This window comes from Ursus maritimus (genome assembly GCF_017311325.1).
Source record: "Ursus maritimus isolate PB19 chromosome X unlocalized genomic scaffold, ASM1731132v1 scaffold_X1, whole genome shotgun sequence".
Classification (NCBI taxonomy): domain Eukaryota; kingdom Metazoa; phylum Chordata; class Mammalia; order Carnivora; family Ursidae; genus Ursus; species Ursus maritimus.
Genome location: NW_024423319.1, coordinates 123,971,111 through 123,992,182, shown reverse-complemented (window position 1 = coordinate 123,992,182; position 21,072 = coordinate 123,971,111). Strand labels below are relative to the sequence as shown.

At 48.8% G+C, this 21,072-nt stretch overlaps 1 protein-coding gene across 1 annotated transcript in view; it reads right to left on the bottom strand.

Moving 5' to 3' along the window:
* Positions 1–4,007: 4,007 nt before the first annotated feature.
* DHRSX (dehydrogenase/reductase X-linked) overlaps positions 4,008–21,072 on the bottom strand; it is a 141,440-nt gene continuing 124,375 nt past the window's right edge. The window contains 6 exon segments of the mRNA XM_040635035.1: positions 4,008–4,466; positions 12,210–12,230; positions 13,265–13,286; positions 19,343–19,407; positions 19,409–19,462; positions 19,465–19,513. Of these exon segments, the coding sequence (XP_040490969.1) occupies positions 4,263–4,466; positions 12,210–12,230; positions 13,265–13,286; positions 19,343–19,407; positions 19,409–19,462; positions 19,465–19,513 (415 nt within the window). The 3' untranslated portion in view covers positions 4,008–4,262.

Genomic DNA, 21,072 nt, shown 5'->3' with positions numbered 1-21,072 from the left:
CCACTTGGACGCAGATTTTTTCCATAAATATACACAATCCTGTAAATGTATTTTCTCTTCCTATGACTTCCTTAATCACACTTTATTTTCTATAGCTTATGTTTATTGTAAGAACACAGTATATAATACATAGAACATACGAAATATTAATTGACTATGTTATTGGTCAGGCTTCTGGTCAACAGAGGCTCCTAGGAATTAAGTTTTTGGGGGAGTCAAAAGTTACATGTGGATTTTTGAGTGCATAGACGCTGGTCACCCCTAGCCTTGTGCTGTTCAAGGGTCAAATGTAATTTCTCCACTTAAATGACAAATTAAATCCAGAGCTTGCATGCAAAACCATAGGTGTCACATATTTATTCCTGAACATTCCTCAAGCAGAATGCATACATAGGTCTTGTCTCAGCAAACCTGGGTGCAGACGAGGTTGTACTAGCATCATCATTCAGTAGATGAAGCATCAGAAAGAAAGAGACCCAAAGGCTTAATGATGGTGCCCAGTGCAAGACTTCACATTTCCCAAAGCTCACATCCAATGGGAAATGGGCATGGCATGCCCTCCCTGACCCATAGACCAAACCAAGAAGCGTCCCCAATCCTGCCTCCCAACCCGTCCCACCTTGGAGGGAGCCCAGTGCGCCTTGTATGGTTGTATTTCCAAAAAGCCAAGACAAGAGGTGCCCATGCCACCTGTTCACGATACAGAAGCCTTCAACATCCAGTTGGCATCCAGACGGAGCTTGTGTCCTACATGGACCAGCCTTTGCTGAGCTCATTCTTCCTTGTTAAAAGTCTTTGCTATCCTCTACAGTGAAATCCCCAGATTCCAGGGATCAGGACCTAATATCCATGGAGGCCATTATCAGCACACCACAGACCTCCAGCTCCTTTGGGACAAGACCTAGTTCTCACTCAACTTGAGTAAGCTTGTGTTTCCTCAGAGCCGGCCTTGGTAGAAATGAATGAATGAATGAATAGATGAATGAATGAAGTGGTCCCTCCCATTGCTGAACCCAAACAAAACTCACTGTTGCTACACTGAAGGAACAAAAGAACAGCTTTACTGAGAAGAGAAACACATGTGCCCATGGATGGAAAGTCATCACCCTGGTGTGGGTACAGAGACCCTCGCAGCTCCCCTAACATGACTGACAGGCTCAAACCCAGAATCCCCAGTGCCACCAAGCCACAAATTCAGCTTTACTCACCCAGAGATCCACACGATTTCTCCAGCTGCTGGGAAGTGTCTCTGAGCACCGAGGAATTTTACGATCACATGTTGAGGGTGCCTGCTAACTTCTCCAGAACGATGGGTTGTTGTTTCTGTCTCTCTCTCTCTCTCAACCAGGGAGGAACAGCAACATAAGGGCTGTCATGTAACAAGGAGGAACAATCTGAGGCCAGGGTCCTACAAGGTTCAAATTGCTCTTGGAACGCATCTTCGCAGCTTGGGGATTGTGGCATCTGTCAAATCCTGGCGTGCTTGTTTTCTCAGTGATGGAGGATGTCGGCTTGGCCCGGAGCCATCCTACCATGCCATCCTGAGCCTTTACTTGGAAAGTCCCTTTGTGATAACGATAACAGTCACTGGCATATGTTTACGACGGCCTCAAGCTGTAGTACGGTCTTTGGCTCCAAGGGTGGCGTCTTCCAGAATTCAAGATTCTGCTTTTTGGGGCAGAGTCCTGGCTGTTCAGAAAATCAGATGAGGCACATCTTGACCATGATTCTAGTTGTAAAGGACATCAGTCTGGGCTCTAGGGCTTTCGTAGACCATCTGAGCAGTGTGACGAGGTGCCAGCACTCAGGGCTGGAAGTTGCAATCTGATTATGTCTGGCTCAGGTTGGGTATTGAACTCGGTTGAAAATTCCCATTAAATCATGCTCCATTCCAGAAGGAGAGCAGATTCTTAAATTGCTTCATGGTGCCATTGCATCCATCCTGGAACAACCACGAGGCAATCTATAAAGCATCTGTCCCTGAGTCCAGTGTGAACCCCACACTCAAAGAGCTGCTGGCTGTGATTCCAAAGCACGCATGTACCCAGAGATGACATCAGGTTTGGGTCCTCGGTGAGATTCTGTCAGTTGAGGGACTGGATCGTCAGGTGACCAGCGGTCACTGTTCTGAAAATTCAGAGTGCAGTCCAGCATCACACACACAATGTCCTTTCCATTGCATTTTCAAGTGGCTTGTCTGTCCATGTTGGAATTTGAGAATATCCTCAGAGAGAGGACTGAGCTTTCCTTGCCCGACTGGTGGCTGAGTAAGGGTGAACCCTGAAGTCAAAGATGGTGCCCGGTAAACTGTGGGAGATGTTCAGAACCATAAGGAACTGTAGGAGTTTCCTGTAACAAATTCCCATCAATCTGTTGGTGGCTTAAAAACCACAGCAATTCATCCTCCCCCAACTCTGAAGACCAGAAGTATGACATCCAGGTGGGGCAGGGCTGAGATCCAGGTGGGACACGGCTGCTGAGATCCAGGTGGGGCAGGGCTGTGCTCCCTCCAGAGGTTCCAGGGGAAAGTCCTTCCTGCCTCTTCCCACTTCTGGGGGCTCTAGGTGTCCCTGTGTTTGTGGTCGCGTCCCTCATGCCTCTGTCTCCATGGTCACATGACCTCTTCCTATTTTATAATCAAATCTCCCTCTACCTGTTCTGATATGGAAACTTGTGATTACACTGAGTGTATCTAGATAAGCCAGGATGATCTCCTCATCCTAAGATCTTGATCCCATCGCAAAGATAATCTCTCCATGTAGAATCATATGCATAGGTTCTGGGGGGTGAGCATGTGAAGATATCTTTTGGAGGGGGTCATAATTCAACTCCTAGAGACACCAACTGGGTACAACCCCAAAGACCTTCCACCTCTGTCCGACTGCCAGTGCAGGGACCACCCTTCATGTTCCTGGCAGACGAGCTGCCTGTGCCTACAGATATGGGAGGAACGAGAAGAAAACGTCCAGCTCAGGTGGGCTCTGATGAACTGTGAACAACACCCATGACTGGGCAACAACTATGTTTATGGCCACTTCAGTATCATGGTTTACGGAGAAACCGGGCCCTGCAGATGTCTCTAGGAAGGATGCCGAGAGAAATGTTAACTGACATTCTGAATGGGGAACAACCCAGGAGAAGGTCATGTGTGGCAATGTGATGGTGAGGGGGAAATCAGGGCCCATTCCTTTACCCCTTGCCCAAAACAAATAGTGAGTGAAGTCAGGAACACCTTTCCCTATCCCACAGGATGTCGTACGGAGTGATTACAGACCCTTCTCTTCATTCCAGTCCTATAGAACCGCATGGGGAGTGCCATCAGATCCCTCTCTCATCCCTGTCCTACAGAAACCCATGATGGTGTCGACCAGACCCCTCTCCTCTTCCCTGTCCTACAGAGCCCCATGGGGAGTGCCGACCAGACCCCTCTCTTGTGTCTGTCCTGCAGAAACCCATGGTGAGTGCTGTGCAGACCCTTCCCTCCTCCCTGTCCTACAGAACTCCATGGTGAGTGCCATCCAGACCCCTCTCCTCCTCCCTGTCCTACAGAACTCCATGGTGAGTGCTGACCAGACCCCTCGCGTCCTGTCCTAGAGAACCATACAGGGAATGCTGCCCAGGACGCTCTCCTCCCACCTGTTGTACAGGATCCCTGACACATCTGGTTATATTCCCATGACCCACAGGCTTGAGCTCATGAGAGCAGCTCTGAGGGCTACAGGTAGCACCCAGGACCAGGTCACTCTCAAAGTGTGGAGTAGAATATGGGTTGTCACCTGAGCCCTGACCCAACACACCGAGGAAGGCTCATGTCTCTCTGTTTCACGGACCCATGAGTCAAAGCTGGGTGTCTGGAACAATGGGTGAGTGCAAGAACAGAGCACACAGTGGACCCCAAACCCTCTACAGCCCCAATGGTTCATGCCCCCTTGCAAGTGCCTGCTTACCTGGCATGTGTCTCCCTAAACCTGGTCCCTGCCCTGTGCTAAACAAGGAAGACTGCACAATTGGGTTGGGCAGCATTTAATTGTTCATGGCACTTGTAGCAATCTGGCACACAATTTATGGCTCAGGACCACCTACTTGGGAATTACATTCAATGTTCCTTTTGGTCCTTGACTTCCTGCAAAGGCAGGACAGCAGACCGGAGACCTTTGGGGACATAGCCCTGAAGGCAGGCAGCTAGGAAAAATGCAGACACGGGGATCTGTCACAGACCTGTGTTTGGTGGACTGAAGGCAAGGTCTTCCCCCACGTGGCAGCTACCCCGAAAAGGTGTCCTGGGTCACATCAGTGATGCCGGTCATCTGGCAACTCCTGGCCCACAGTTCTCTTTGAAGATCTAGGTCATACGTGACCGCGAGAGACTTGGTCTCTTTCTCGTTATAAAGGTAGCGGCCACCAATTCCTTCCAGGTCTGGGGTGACTGCTGCGTAGACGGACGTCCAGGCTCCCTCATCTGGGGTCTGTGGGGAGAAGGAAGAAGGCCAGGATGCATCAGCTTTCAGAGCAGAGTGCATGGGATTCTCAGGACCCCCACCGATGCTGTTGGCTAAGACACAGCACGCTTATCACCTGGGTCAGGACACTCCAGCAGAAAGCCACGTGGACAACCTAGCCGAGCTGATGGGTTAATCCATTTCCATAGGCAAAAATGCATATTAAAATCCTTTATGTGGACCGTCAAGTTCTGCAACTCCTGATGAACCCAAAATGCGTATTAACTGGCTCAGAGCGGATGAAGGCTGAGCCTCTGAGTTTAAGCAACACTAACTGGCAACTGGGTGAAACGTGACCACCTTGCAGAAAGGTTCCTGGCGTCGAGGCAGCACAGTGAGCTTCCCATGGGGATGGAAGCATTCCCAGGCTATGGTCACTGCTTAGGGGGAAAGCAAGGTCCCACTAGAAGCTTGAAACACAGAGGAGACACGTGAGGACTGGAGAACTGGCTCTGGCGGAAGGCGGCGATGTGGGAACACGAGACACCCTGCATTTTGGGGTGGGAGCTGGCGTGGTCAGTGGGTTGGTGTGGTCAGTGGGTGCCGGCAAACCAGGAGGAGCTCAAGACATTGGAAATGGTGGGAACCAAAGCACCTCCATCCGGGGCTATGGTTCCAGATCCAGAAACCAGCAGGATTTCCCCTTCTCTTTTTATTGTCAGGATAAAGATTTTTTCAGGATCTTATCTTGTTTAATCAACTTGTGGAAATTGCTCAATCCGCTCCGTCCACTCTGGACCCTCCTATGTGCCTTTGTAAGTCTATACAGCTGACCCTGCACAACACAGACTTGAACTGCACGGGTCTGCTTAGATGAGGATTTTTTCGATAAATGTAGCACAGTCCCGTAAATGTGTTTTCTCTTCCTTAGGATTTTCTTAACCGCGTTTCCTTTCTCCAGCTTACCCCATTGTGCGAATCCAGTATATAACACATGCAATGTACAAAATATGGGTTAATCTACTGTTTATGGCATGAGTCAGGCTTCTAGGCAATGGTAGGTTATTAGCAGTGGAGCTTTGGAGAGTCAGAAGTGACACCTGGATTTTCAGCTGCGAGCTGTGTGCACACACACATGCTCCCATGCACACACATACATTCCCAGGCACACACACTTATATGCACACAATAGTTCCATGCACACATGCACATTCACAATCATACATATAAACTCTCATGCACACATGTATTCACATGTACTCCCATGACACTCATATACTCACACGCACACATATACTCACACCCACATACATACATTCACACATATACATATATACTCTTGCACACTCATATACTCACATGCACACACATATACTCACATCCACATACATACATTCACATATATACATACATACTCTTGCACACTCATATACTCACATGGACACACATGTACTCACATCCATATACATACATACATTCACACATATACATATATACTCAGGCACACTCATAAACTCACATGCAGACGCATATACTCACACCCACATACATATACACATTCACATATATACATACATACTCTTGCACACTCATATACTCACATGGACACACATATACTCACACCCACATACATTCACATATATACATACATACTCTTGCACACTCACTCACATGCACACGCATATACTCACACCCATATACATACACACATTCACATATATACATACATACTCTTGCACACTCATATATACTCACATGCACACGCATATACTCACACCCATATGCATACATACATTCATATGTACATATATACTCAGGCGCACTCATACGTTCACATGCACACACATATACTCAGCATCCCATACATACATACTCACACGCACACACAGACACATACTCATGCACATGCATATGCTCTGTGGACACACACATGTACTCATATGCACACACATGGACGCACACATGCACTCTCACGTATCTGTACACACATTTACACATAGACACACGCACAGTCACCCAAGCTGGCCCTGAGCACCCGGCTGTCCTGACAGACAAAGAAAGAGCTGTTTCTTGGCTCTAATACATCTTGTGGAGAATTAATCACATCCACTTACCCAACTATCATGTGCTTAAATACATGATAGATGCTACGTTTAAAAAAGCAACCGCTGATCGTTTGTAGACCATTTCAAAGCCTTGGGCTTATAATGAAGACGGAAATGAGACTTCATTTGTATTCTTTAATTCCTAAATGTTGTGACAGCTCACGAAATAGATGGTTTTATTCATTTATTTCTCATTACATCTCATATCACATCCTAATCATCACCCATCAGAGCTATTATAGGTCGTGCCCGCGTACAAGGGTGGGTGTCATGATAAATGTTGAGATACCCATGTGTGCGTATAAACATGCACATATACACATGCTCACACGCACCCACACTACTCGTCCACATGCATGCACATGTGCTCACAGACCCACATGCACACACACACGTGCTCACATGATAAACTATCAGCACAACGGGGGTGACCATACTGTGTGCTGGGCATTGTGCCAAACACTAGCACCCATTTTACAGATGAGGACCTGAGGCTCAGAGAAGACTAGTCTTTTCCCCACAACACACAGCTGGTGGGTGGAGGCGCTGGGATTTGAACCCAGGGCCACCAGCTCTCCGGTCAACATCCTCACCCATAGCATGTGCTGACTTCTCCAAAAGATGATTCTAGAGGCTGGGAAATGCAGGCGGGAGAGTGGGTTTGGGGAAACTTCTGAGTCCAAGTGAGCTCTTGCAGCAGGAAACATCTCAAGCAGGGAGAGAGCCACCACAGCTGCTTAACCAGAGGGGGGAATGTGCATGGGCACAGCTCCTGCCTCTGTCTGGGCAGCAGCCTTCCTGGTGAGCTGGAAGGCTGAACATCTACCAGAATGCCTGGAATGAGCTGGATTGCGTTCCCACAAATACGTATGTTGAAGGTGTCACCCCCAGGACCTCAGAATGGGGCTGTATTTGGAAGCGGGGGTCTTTAAAGAGGGGATTAAGGTAAAATGAGGTTGTTCATGTGGACCCTGACCCAATAGGGCTTGTGTTCTTATAAGAAGAGATGAGGACACAGTCACATACAGAGGGATGACCACGTGAGGACACAGGGAGAAGACGGGGTCTACACACCAAGGAGAGAGGACTCAGGAGGCACCAGCCTCAGCCCCACCTGGATCTCAGACTCCCACCCTCCAGGACTGAGAGACAATGAATGTCTGTTGTTGAAGCCACCGCGTCTGTGGTACGTTGTCACGGCAGCCCGGGCAGACTAATTCAATATCCAAACAATTTCTCCTATCTGAGTGGGAGTGCTAGCCTGTGGAGGGCTGCCATGACACCTAGCTCTGGCAGCCGCGTGTCCATCCCAGGAACGAGCTGTGTGCACACCCCTTGTCTAGGGAACTACTGATTTGCTGCATTCAGAGTTATGTGTGTGGGGGGGGACATGCTCAGATTCTGCCAGATAGACCTACGACCAGCAAAGACCCCGACAGGCAGGAGATGCTTCTTAAATATGCCTCTGGCGAATACATATGTCCTGTTATAGACTGTGCACGCCCCCCTGCCCCCCATTTCATATGTGGAAGCCCTAACTCTCAATGGGATGGTATTAGCAGGTGGAGCCTTATGGAGGTGATTAGGGTGCCATGAGGTCATGAGGGTGGGAGCCCCCATGACGGGACTGGTGTCCTTACAAGAAGAGGAGGAGACACCAGAACTCTTCCTCTCTCCATCACGTGAGGACACAGGCAGATGGCCATGCATGTCCACCAGAGAGGTCTCAGGAGAAACTAATGCTGGCCACGCCTGGATCTCAGATTTCCAGCCTGCAGACTATGAAGAATAAGGACCTGTTGTTCAAACCTTCCCGGTGTGTGGGATTCCGTTAAAGCCGCCCGAGCTGTTGAACACATGTCCCAACACCACGATCTATATTTGAATGAGGCTGTGTTCTAGGTTCCGAAAAAAAAACCACAAAGTGGAAACAACCACCCATTTTTCCCCCTGAATCTCTTTGAGCTAGAACCCTGCACACCAGTCATAGTGGACGTGAAATCACCTTCAGCGGGAGCACGAGAAACCCCCGCACCTTACACTTGCTTTCCTACTTCTTTCCACGCTCACGTTTCCTTTTGTTTCTATTTGTTTTGTGTTCTTATGACGTGACGTCTTGCACCTGTGCCTTGTGGTACAGTAATCCACCACTGGCTGGGCACCAGGTCATAGGCTGGATGTCCCCAGGGAGCCACCACACATACACACTGACAAAGAAAACCACGTGGGTTGACTGCTAATGGGGCCGGCATAAAGCCCTGCCGCTCTCAAAGATCTTTTGCACTGTGATTCTCCCTTGCTAATCAACGCTTCATGGAGGGACGCCATGTTGGCAAAAAGGCAAGATGAAAAGGCTTCCTCTCCTACGACCTCTACAGTCCGTCCTTGCATGGGGAACATGTAGATGATATTTCATGACTAATAAGCTGAAGCCTGGGGATGTTCATTCCCAGCAAAGAGTTACTAATCCTTTCTTCTTTCCTGGGATCACTGCTCGGGTCATTCGGCGATGGAACTCCACGTCCTACAGAAGCTCAGTGGAGCCCATGACCTGCTGAGCGCTCCAGGCTCATGAAACTCCAACACGCTAATGATCGCCAACCAGAACGGGTCAATGAGGCAGAACCTCTAGCTTAATTTGCCAAAGGGAATCAATAGGAACACAACTGCTGACATTCCACGCTGCTCTTTAACAAGAACATGGACGTTCTGTGCTGGTGTCTATAACCACGCTCCCCTACTGGAGTCTTTTCCTAAGCTGAGCACGGAATTCCACAACTTACTCGCTGTTTGTTTTTGTTTTGTTTCATTCGTCTGTAGGAATTGTCTCCTCTAGGAATGTACCTGGGACCCAGGTACTCGGCTGTGTCCGAAATGTCTGGGAATTCGGGTCCATGATGATGAGCACCATGGAGGCAAACTGGAAAGTACCTAATTAAGAACAGATATGCAGAAAGACCCAAATCGGCTCTGGTTCTCTCTGGCCTCAAGGAAAACCAAGAACAGAAGACCAGCATCAAATGGTTCACCTGCAGATCTATCACCCCCGCCCCCAGCAAAATTTGATTATCGGCCCCTGTGCAGCTGTCGTTGAGATGAGCTAGCCTCCAGCTCATTCCTACGACGACAAAGTTCGTCTCCTGGGTGCTGGGTGCAGAAAAATCAGTCAGCTTCTGAATAGATAAGAAGGTCCTCTAAACAATGCTTCCACTGGCATAAATAACATATCCCATTTTATCTATCGCTTGCAAAAAAAATGTAAAAAAAAAGATTATCCCTAAAGACTTATAAGATGTCTAAAATGTGAAACCAAACCCAAGAGTGGTCGTGTCGCTTTTATCAGAGACAGGAGGATCACTAAAGAACCAGATGCCCGCTGGGAGACCAGGGAAGAGGGCTCCGTGTATTTATAGTTAAAGGTTTTCTCTGCGTGAAGCCACAGCTGGAGCTGGAAGCTGTGCACCCTGTTTCAGTTCAATGCAGGACAACAAATGTTTATTAAATGCTCACCAATGTTTTGTGGGCTCTCGGGGCAAAGAAAGGCAATTTTGAAAATAACCGCCATCGCTGCGGGGCTGACAACAGGCAGGGGCTGTGGTTGACAGTTGGGCACAAGCACGTGAAAAAAAAATAATAAAATACGAAGCACACTCGGTAGAAAGAGGATGGGATTTGAAGCGTGCTAAATAGAGCTGCAAGCAATGTATGGTTGGAGGGAAACATGAATGCCTTATAATTACATAATTACATAGGGCTTTACAGTTTTGGAAATGCTGTCACATATATTATGTTAGCAATTTTCACAACAATCTTATGAGATATTATTATCCAGAATTAACAAATTACCAAAGCGAGGGGCATTGCAGAGGGTGGGAAGGAGAAGGAAGGGGTGGCCAGATCTTGGTTCTTCCAGAGACCCCAGCCCTCTCCATCTTGGTCCTTAATCCGCCTCCCTTTGGGCCCATCCCCCATGCCTATGGCTTCCTTTCTCTTCTCCTTCCCTGTCTTCATCTTTGAAATGGAAGCCTGACTCTGCTCTCCCCTGAGCCACCGACACATTCATGGCAGCCCAGTTGGCATCTGGAAGTCGAGACCCTACTTACCCACCTCCAGGTCAAGCATCCCCAAATCCCCAGCTGGGCATTTCCCATCACCCCATCTCTTGGATAGACACTGCCATTACCCTCACTTTCCTGCATGAGAAACCCCAGAATTATCCTTGAGTCTTTATTTATTCACATCCCAGGGTCAACCAGTCAACTTGTCTTGATTTTACCTCTGGACTAGCGTTCGGAAAGAGTTCTCATCCTCTCCACCACGTCCAGTATCACCTCCACCAGTGCAATGGTCTGTAAGCAGACCCCAGGCGCCCCCATGTCCTGCAGTCCATCGGATGGTTTGTAGGCTGGACGGGTCTGATCCTGTTACCTCCTCACTGACATTTCTCAACGGGCACCCAGCCCTAACATCCCAAGGTGGCCATTGCTTCTAACACATGATAAGCTTCTCTCCTTGTATGCCTGCAATAGGGCTGGGGACAGCTGCTCTTGGGAGAAGTGAGTCACAAGTAGCTCAGATCATTTCTCAGTCTTGAGTTCAGATGCGGGACACAGCAAAGAAGCAGGTGGTGTCAGTCTGACCACCCCCCAGGGTGTTCTCTATCACATGTAGTTCCAGCATTGCTCACGGACCCTGGCCTAGCCTTCAATCCACGTTCAAAGCTCCATCCCCAGAAAGTCTTCTCCTCCTGCCCCCAACACTAGGGCAGACTACTGCCACCATATTTGTCCTTTTGTCATTCATGAAAACGCTCAAAGTCAAACCACGTGATAACTAGTAGAGTTCCTGTAGTCCTGGGTGCAACTATGGGACATGCCCCCCGCCCCCGATGCCCCAGTGATCAGTTTGATGACCCTACGCCTGGAGGGGTGCAGGAGATGTCATCAGCCTGAACGGACAACATGCACTGACTCCCCGCTCCAAGCCTCCTGTGGGAGCCCACCTGATTTGATGTAATCTTCATGATATACCTGTGAGGTGGGGCTTATCCCACCTGCTTTACAGGGAAGCAGCTGGGGCCAACACGCTGGGCAAAGACACAAGACAGCAGTCTTGACAGCTGCGATCCAAGGAAGATGAACGCAAGAGTTTCCTTTGGCCGTTCTTAGTGAATGATCACAAACCTGGTGGCTTAATACAGCACGGATTCATCCCCTTAAAATTCTACGAGGTCAGAAGTCTAAAATGAATTTCAATGGGCTAAAACCCAGGGGTTGGCAGGAGCTGTGTTCCTGCTGGACGCTCCAGGCGAGAGTCTGTCTCTTTGTCCCCTGTCCTTGTCCTACTCTGACCCTCCGTCCTCTCTCTTATGAGGACTCCTGTGATGACACGGGGCTCCTCTGGATCATCTGGGATCTCCTACATTCCAGGGTGGAAGAGTCATGGTGGTAGGTCCCTACGGCATGACAGAAGGTCCACTGAAGGTTGTTGTTAATTCAGTGTGCTTGCATGCTGATGAATGATGGAGAGAAGCTGATGATGCAGAGGTGGGGAGAGGGATCCCTGGACGTGTGTCCTTGAGTTGATTAATTAAGCGTGCGACCCTCCTGACTCATCCATCAAAAAGCAATCCAATGACCCCGTGAGTGGGTTGATTCAAATGCACATTAAAGAGAACCAACCATCGCTATTCATATCGGTGGTTGTAATGTGGGCACGTTCTACACTGGCAATTTGATCCTTTGTAGTTGGAGACCGGTGTATACGGTGATTTCGAAGAGGCCTGGCATTGTCTGACATGAGCTCCGCACAGGGGTCACAACGCACCCAACACTGAGAATCAAGCTTTTTCGTGGTATCCACGGATCCCGAGGCAGTAAGGCAGGAGGATACGGATGACATCCCAATGCAACGGCCCCAACACTTGAGAGATGCAGGTTTTCTGCATCAGCACTGGCTTCACTGGGTCTCACACCCTCTGAAAAGCTTCGTCTACACTCGGACACCCTCTGAAAAGCTTCGTCTACACTTGCACAGAGCCTGACAGAGCAGAGGCAAGCAGAACGGTCTTCATTTACGAACGCGCTAAACCGCGCGTCTTTACAAACGTATAAGCCTCCTGGTTCCTCTCAAGGAGCGAAGTGGTTCGCCCAGGAGAGTGGCTCGGAATTTGCAATCCAGTGCACGTTTTCCAGGGAGGCACCAATGGGGGTTTCGTGGTATAAAATAACGCCTCTGTATGACATAAACGAACAGAAAGACAAACGCGTCCGTGTAAGTCATACGTGCACACACGGCGATCGTTATAAAGAGGACATCACAGCCCCCGCTGTGCTACAGACTTTGTTCGGTTTCCTTATCGCATTTTTACTTCATTTCCATGGTAATGAATACTCTTCCACGACGTAGTTGACAGCTTTCATAATCTTCTCTCTCCTGTACGGACACCGCCATGCGGTTATGTTTAATCCAAGTGGGCACGACGTGTCCCCAGGCATTCGTGGCCGGGTCTGGGGCGCGCCAAGTGCGGACACTCTCCTGGCGAAAGAAAATATGTCGAAATCCCTCTGCTCGGTGAAGTGGACAGCCAACGACGCGTTGGTAGGAAGGCACGTTGAAAGGGAAGGAAGGTAATTAAGCCCTCGAGGGAGCTCAGGGGCAGGGTCGACTTCACGAGAGGCGCTCGGGCGGGACCAGGAGCGGGCACGGAAGGCAGACCACGAGAAGAGGTTCGGTGAGTGTCCTCATTAATTCCGAAAGTCGAAGAAAACAGACAAGTATCGAAGGGACGCAGCTGTCAACACTGACTTGGGAAGAGGGAGGAATCCTCAAGAAAGCAATACGCATTAAAGAAAAATTTGAAAGCTGAGTTGGAATTATCCTTCCAAAAATTCCCAAACCTAGAGAGTTTGCAAACGCTAATATTTCCAGTCTTCAAATACAGAGAGCTGTCATGATAGTTACATCAGGCTGAAGCATAAGAAAAAAATACGGGGAAAAGTGAGCCTTTCGATTGTCCCATTCTTTGGCTTTTTTTTTTTTTTTAAACAAATCATCAAAACTTTAGTATCCCAACTTGACAAAGGTAGCACAGAACGGGGTCTACAGCGCTGGGGTAAAGATCAATACAGAAGTCATCAAGGAAGTGGCTGGGAACGGAGTCCTCTAGCATACGGGAGAATGATGCTCTATGACAGCGAGAATCATTCTAGAAATTGGGGGCCATTTATTCTAGAGTAACGTCCTGATCCACGTTATCCAAACAAGGGAGTTAAAGCAAACAAAAACATCATCCTCTCTAGATCCGAGTCAGCAAAGTGTTTTCTGTTAAAGGCCAGACAGGAAATAGTGCTTACTTTGTGGGCCATCTGGTCTCTGTCCTAACTACTCGGCTGTGCCTTTTATCACACGGAGAACATGTAAATGAACGAGCATGTGTGCCAATAAAACTTTATTGACAAAACCATGTGGCCAGCCCGTGGGCCATAGTTTGCCTGTGTAGTGAACTGTTCTGTTTTGGTTAGGTAAAATTCAACATTCATACCTCATTCAAAGGAAAAGTAAAGAGGGAATGATACGCAGCACAGTACAGAACAAAGTACAATATACAAATTCTAATAAATATAAAAGAGAGAGACATTATATGTTTCACCCTCAAAACGGCAAATAGGATACGAGTTGCCTACACCATCTATTATTTAACTGTATAGTGTACGTAAGAACATTTTCAAGAGAAACCTACATATTAGAAAGAAGGGGGGATGTGATATTTACACATTAATCAATATGGCTTGAAAATTAAATTGAAATTAAATTAATTAAATGAAACAGACTGAAAATGTATTAAAAACAGGACATCAGTGATAGAATCAATAACGACTTAAGGCCTGAGGCGTTCCCAGCACGCGGAGCGTGTTTTGGTAAGACTGTCCTTGAAAGCCCAACACGATGCTCCAGAAAATGTGGACAAGACAATCTTCTAGAACCTTCTCACGCCAGAGCCTGCCATGTTCCCTAGAGAAACTGGGACGGAAGCAGACGTGGAGATGTATGATGGATCCGTTATGGCAACGGTGCTGGAAAGCCCAAAGAACTGGAAACACCCCAGATGTTCCTGATCCGGAGGATGGACCTAAGCCACGTGGTATATGCGTGTAGTATACACTTCGCGAGGACAGAATCAAATAATCTACTTCTCCACGTGTCCACAGGGATGGATTTCAAACATTTAATATGGAGGGTTGTGGGTTAAATTGGGTCCCCCCCAAAAAAACACAACTTAAAGTCCTAGTCCTAGCTCCTAGTACATGTGAATGTGACATTATTTGGGGATAGGGTGTTTGCAGATGTAAGTGAAAGATCTGAGATGAGCTCATCCTGGATCAGGGAGGCCCTAAATCCAAGGACAGGGGTCCTTGTAAGAGACAGAAGAGGAGACACAGACACAGAGAAGCCACGTGAGGACAGAGGCAGAGATGGGAGGGACGTGGCCACAAGACCAGGGATGTCTGGAGCCCCAGAAGCTGGAAGAGGCAGGAATGACCCTCCCTGGAGCCTCAGGAGGGAGCATGGCCCTGCCCCACCTGGATCTCAGTGGTCCTGCCCTTCCTAGATCTCAGCAGCCCTGCTCTGCCTGGATCTCAGCAGCCCTGCCCCACCTGGATCTCAGTGGTCCTGCCCCGCCTGGATCTCAGACATCTGGTCTCCAGAGCTGGGGAAAGAGGAATATCCGTGGTTTTAGTCATTTGGTTTGTGGTCATTTGTTCCAGCTGCCCCCAGGTAACTAAACTACTGAGCAAAAGATAAAAAATAAAAAAGCAAATCACAGATATTATTCTACTTCCCTAAGGATCAAAGAATGCAAAGTTAAATTTCAGAGACACACACGTGTGAGACATTTATAACGAGAAACAAGAAAACAGCTGATGCTACGTGTGGGTTAGGGGTTCGTTCTTGCAGGTGCATTGGGGGAAAAGTGTGGGCACATCGACGTGGTGTGACAACGTGTGCATTCACTGATCAACGACTTTTAAGTGTTTCTTGTATTTTGCGGTATTCACCGTTTGCAGTATTCTTAATAAAACCTATTTGCAACAGAAACAAACATCAAAACTTCATAAAACAATTAGGAATAAATGCAATAGGAAACGCATGGGTATTTACAGAGAATTAATAAAACACCCCTGAAAAGCATTAGGATTCTGGTCGCCAATTCCAAGATGTGGGGTTTCCCCCCAACACTGTCAAGCAATTCACAGACACCATCAGGGTGTCCTATGATCCAACTCAGTTCTGACCTATCTACCTGGACATGGTGTCAGATCCCCCGGGATCAGCCCTACGAGACCGCCCTTCACTCCCTAGGTCAGATGCCAATCACAAATCCAGGTTGTCACTTGTGGTTCTGACCCACCAGCTACAGATCGGAGGATCCCAGGACCTCCTGCTTGGAGTCCAGGCAAACACGTTACTCATTAGATTACGGGTTTATTATAAAAGGCTCAGAACAGCCAAATGAAGTGATGGATGCATGGGGCCAGGTGTGGGGAAGGAGCTTCCCTGGCCTCGCCAGGTGCACCTCTCTACCCAAACCCCCACGTGTTCACCGACCCAGAAGCTCTCCGAACCCTGTCCTTTTCATTTTATACAAAGGGAGGCTTTATCGCAGAGGGAGGCATGATTGATTAAATCACTGGCCACTGGGGATTGACTCAACCTCCAGCCCCTCTCCTCTCCCTGGAGGTCAGGGGGTGGGGCAGAAAGTGCCAAGCTTCTAATCACGTGGTTGGTTCCCCTGGCAACCAGCCCCAACCTTGGGGGCTTTCCTAAAGCCACCTCATTCACGTAACAAAAGAAAACTCTACTGCTCTCCTCACCGGAAATTCCTAGGGTTTTAGGAGCTCTGTGCCAGAAACAGGACGAACAGCAAACATATATATTTCTTATAAGTCACAAAATCAAAAGCATCAAGACAGACACAAGTGAAAGGAAAGACAAATTATTCTCAGACAAAAAATATCACTCTGTAAAATCTCAATGTCCCCCTCCTAAATTAAGTTAGAAGTCCGTTCCAATTAAGTTTTGTTCTGATGGTTATCGTATCCTATCCCATCCTGTCCCATCCTATCCTATCCTATCCTATCCTATCCTATCCTATCCTATTCTATCCTATCCTATCCTATCCTATCCTATCCTATCCTATCCTATCCTATCCTATCCTATCCTATCCTATCCTATCCTATCCTATCCTATCCTATCCTATCCTATCCTATCCTATCCTATCCTATCCTATCCTATCCCTTTTGTTTTCCTTTTCTATTCTATTCTATTCTATTCTATTCTATTCTATTCTATTCTATTCTATTCTATTTATCCTATCCTATTGGATTCTATGTTATTCTTTCTTACTCTATCCTATTCCATTCTATTTTATCCTAGCCCAGCCTGTTTTACTCTATCTCATTCTTTCTTGTCCTATCCTATGCTATACTATCTTATTACTTCTTATCCTACCCTACGCTATCCTTTCTTATTCTAGTCTAGTCTATCCTACTCTCCTATCCTATTCTGATTTATTCTATTGTATTCTTTCTTATTCTATTCTGTACTATTCTATCCTACCCTTTCTCATTCTATTCTATTCTATTCTATTCTACTCTACTCTTCTATTCTATTCTATTCTATTTCATTCTATCCTATCCTATTGAATTCTATGTTATTTCTATTTATTCTTTCTTATTCTATCCTACTCTTTTCTGTTTTTATCTAGCCTAGCCTGTTTTACTCTACCTCATTCTTTCTTGTCCTATCCTATGCTATGCTATCTTACTACTTCTTATCCTATCTATCCTATCCTATCCTATCCTATCCTATCTATCCTATCATTCTGTCTTGTTCTATCCTATTGGACTCTATCCTATTCCACTCTATCCTGTTCTATTTCTCTGTTCTGTTCTATTGTAAAGCTGGCAACGGCGTAAAGGTAGAAACAGAGAGAGATTGGAGATGAATAAGCAGATGCAGCCTCATCCTCAATTCTTTTCTTCAAATCGCAAGTCATCTAAAAGTTGATCTGGGAAAAGCGTCAGGGCAAAATGAGAAGGAGGCTAAGAAAAGCGAAGCCATGTTGGGGTGGGGGGCATCGCCAGAGCAGAGAGGGTAATTCAGAACAAGACGGGAACATGCAGGTATTTAGAAAAGCAGAGCCCTTCCCCTCGGGATCAGTGGAGAAGGATGGGCTTTTGGACAATGGACTGAGCATCAGTCACACAGAGCCCCATCAGGTGGATGAGGCATCTGGTTCTAACAAGAAAATCTGGGGAGGCAGGCGTGCAACTTAGGAGATTTAGGTTCAACATCCTAATTACATAGAAAGTTTTGGTTTGTTTTCCTGAGCTAGCAGCTCCGTGGGGAAAAAATGGGAAAAAGGGAATTGCACAAAGAATTGTACAAAGTCACGTTCATAAGGAGGTTGGGTTTGGGAGAGCCGCGGAGGAGCTCCGGCCTTGCGGAAAAAGGATCCCCTGCTCATGCAGATGTAATTACAGCCGGCTGCGGCCAGTGCCGGGCCCGTGGCTACACAATTACTCCAGTCACCAGAATCTGGGTTCGGTGCTGACCCCCAAAGTACTGGTGCGGAGAGCCCAGAGGTGGGGTGCGCAATTACTGTCAACAGAGTCCGCCTCCTGCCCTCCACGGCCCTGGGCTCGTCATTTCTAATCTTCGCCACCACACCACGCGAGGAGAAATTAATACCGTCCTCTCGCCAAGACCCTGGAAGCCCGGATGTGCCCGGGTCCCACGGCTGGGCCAGCATCCCCCCCACAGAAACAGGACGGCACCAAATGAACAGGAAGTGTTCCAATAAGCAGGATTCCTGTAAGCAAATGCAGGATCTGACGATCAGTTAAAAAGACGCCAAATTGAAATGCGACGCATGTCCAAGCACAAACTATAAAAATATCAGGAGAAAAGGGTGGGGGGATAGGAGATTTTAAAAGAGATACATAGCTTGTGGGCGAGTCTCCCCTTTTCAGAAATTATCCTAAAGAAATAATCCCAGAGAGCAGGTGTCACATGCAAATCACAATGGTGTCCGTGTACCACGCTGGGCTACTTAAGGGATTAAATGTGTATACAGGGCGTTTTTGGCAGCCTGTGTCTTATACAGAGACGGGCTGGTTGTTGATTTCTGTGATGGTTATTGCATTTGTGTGTGGAGAGGGACAAACACCTAAGAATTAAGAGCAAAAGGAAGCTGGATACAGAAACGGATATGCCACATGATAATCCCGGCCCTCTGCACTCCCACTTGGGGGAGCGCGGATCGGGAAGGTCAAGTCAACTTGGAAGCACTAGGGCTCCAGCTTGGGTGAGATTCGGGGTGGCCTCGTAATGCCTCGTTCCCACTTTGTGCAGAATTGAAGTTATGTGCATGGGGACAGGTGCCTCTCACGGACCCTTTGCTACTTGCTGGCCGTGACTCCCCGTGTCACCTGCTTACATGCTTCCCCCACAATGGGAGGGTCCTGTCTTTGAGCAAAGCCCCTGCCATCACCCTGTGGGACAGCTGGGACAGCTGGGAGGACCACGTCGTCTGGGAGGCCTTTTGTGCGAGTCTGTGTTTGGCCGGCAGAGCAGCATGCGTCCTCCTGGAAGGGATGCTGAGGGATGCCCCGTCCGACTAGGGTCCTTACAGACACAGGTGTGCAAACCGTCTCAAGAAGCCGAAACACGGCAAAGCAAGTGCGGGAGGCTTGCAGCGAAGAACCACCAGCCCGGGCAGCTTCTTGATGAGGCGTGCCCCAGAAAACGTGTCTGTACAGGTCCCGTGTTGACCACCCGGGTCAACCCGCGTTGGCGATCCGCGGGGCTCCCCTGGGCGACCAGCAGCCTCTGCAGGTGGTAGGTGAACCAAGGTGCAAGAGACCCAGCTTGCTTTGGGCGTGGCGCTGTGCGGGGTAGCAGCGGCTGTGGGGTGCAAAGAGGGGCACGTGTGAGACACCAATGTATCCCTCACCTGCAGGGTCCCGTGTTCAGGTCCCTACCTGCCTAGGTCCCTCACCTGCAGGGTTCCTACCTGCCCAGATCCCCACCTGCAGAGGTCCCTACCTGCCTGGGTCTCTACCTGCAGAGGTCTCTACCTGCCCAGGTTCCCCCACCTGCAGGGTCCCTCACCTGTAGAGTCCCTCCTGCAGGGTCCTTCACCTGTAAGCGTCCTACCTGTTCGGGGTCCCTCACCTGTGAATTTTCACCCTGGGTCCCTCACCTGCAGGGTTCCTACGTGCCCAGATCCCTACCTGCCTGGGTCCCTACCTGCCTGGTATCTACCTGCCGAGGTCCCTACCTGCCCAGTTTCTGATCTATAGGGCCCTCACTGCCGGGTGCCTCACTTGTCCCTGTCTCTGCCTTCCCTGGTTCTCCTTTCCCGGGTCCCTACCTGACTGGGTCCTTCACCTCCCTGGGTCCCCTACCTGTCCAGGTCCCTCTCACTTGCAGGGTCCCTACCTGCCCAGGTCCCTACCTACCTGGGTCCCTACCTGCCCAGGTTCCTCTGCTGTGAGTCCCTCACACTGAAGTCCGTCACCTGCCCAGGTCCCTCCACCACAGGGTCCATACCTGTCCCCGTCCCTCACCTTCCTTGGGTCCCTCACCTGCAGGATCACGACCTCCCACCTCCTGTCTGCCCCTATGAGGGTAATCTGGAGGCTTGATTTCCACTCCCCATGCCCTATGAGGGTTTTGCAGTTTAATGCGACAACCACGGGGCTTCATCACCCGTGCGTCGTGCGGGCACCTGACCCACGTGCGCAGAAACAGAACAGAGCCGCCAACTGTCTCGGCGGAGCCGAAAGGATGGGCGATTCTCCCCCACCCGCGCCCTTACTGTGGCCGATGCAAACAGCACCGGGAGTCCAGCTCGGAAGCTTGGGACAAACACGTCCTGCCTGCACGCGACTTTGAGTTTTCATGCCTTTTTCAACCGTGAGGCATGTAGTTAAGTTTCATCGTGACCGTATAGACTCACATTTCATTTGTGTCCAACTTGTCATCCTCGTAGCTTCACGAAGGGCTGGGAAGGCGATCCTAGTATTTTTAAATAGGATGTCTATTTTGAAAGCAGTTTTGGGCTCACGGGGCCCTGAGGAGGCAGGCGCAGATCCTCCGTGCACCCCTCCCGGTCCCTCCCCCCGTTATCAGCATCCCCGTTAGACGGTGCAGTTGGTTCACGTGAGGATCCCACATCCACACCATCAACACCCAGACGCACCACCTAATGTGTATTCGACTTTCTTCTTGGGGTGCACATTCTATGCGTTTGGGCAAATGTCCAATGACATGTAGGCACCACTATGGAGTCCTACAGACTAGTTTCACTGCCCTAAAACCCCTCCATGCCCCACCCCGTCATGCCTCCCTCCCCGCACCCCTGGCCAGCACCCATCTCGGAGGTTCTGCTTTTAATCAGATCTGGGGAGACCAACATATACCCGTCTACACCATATCCATCAATACACTTTCTATGTTGT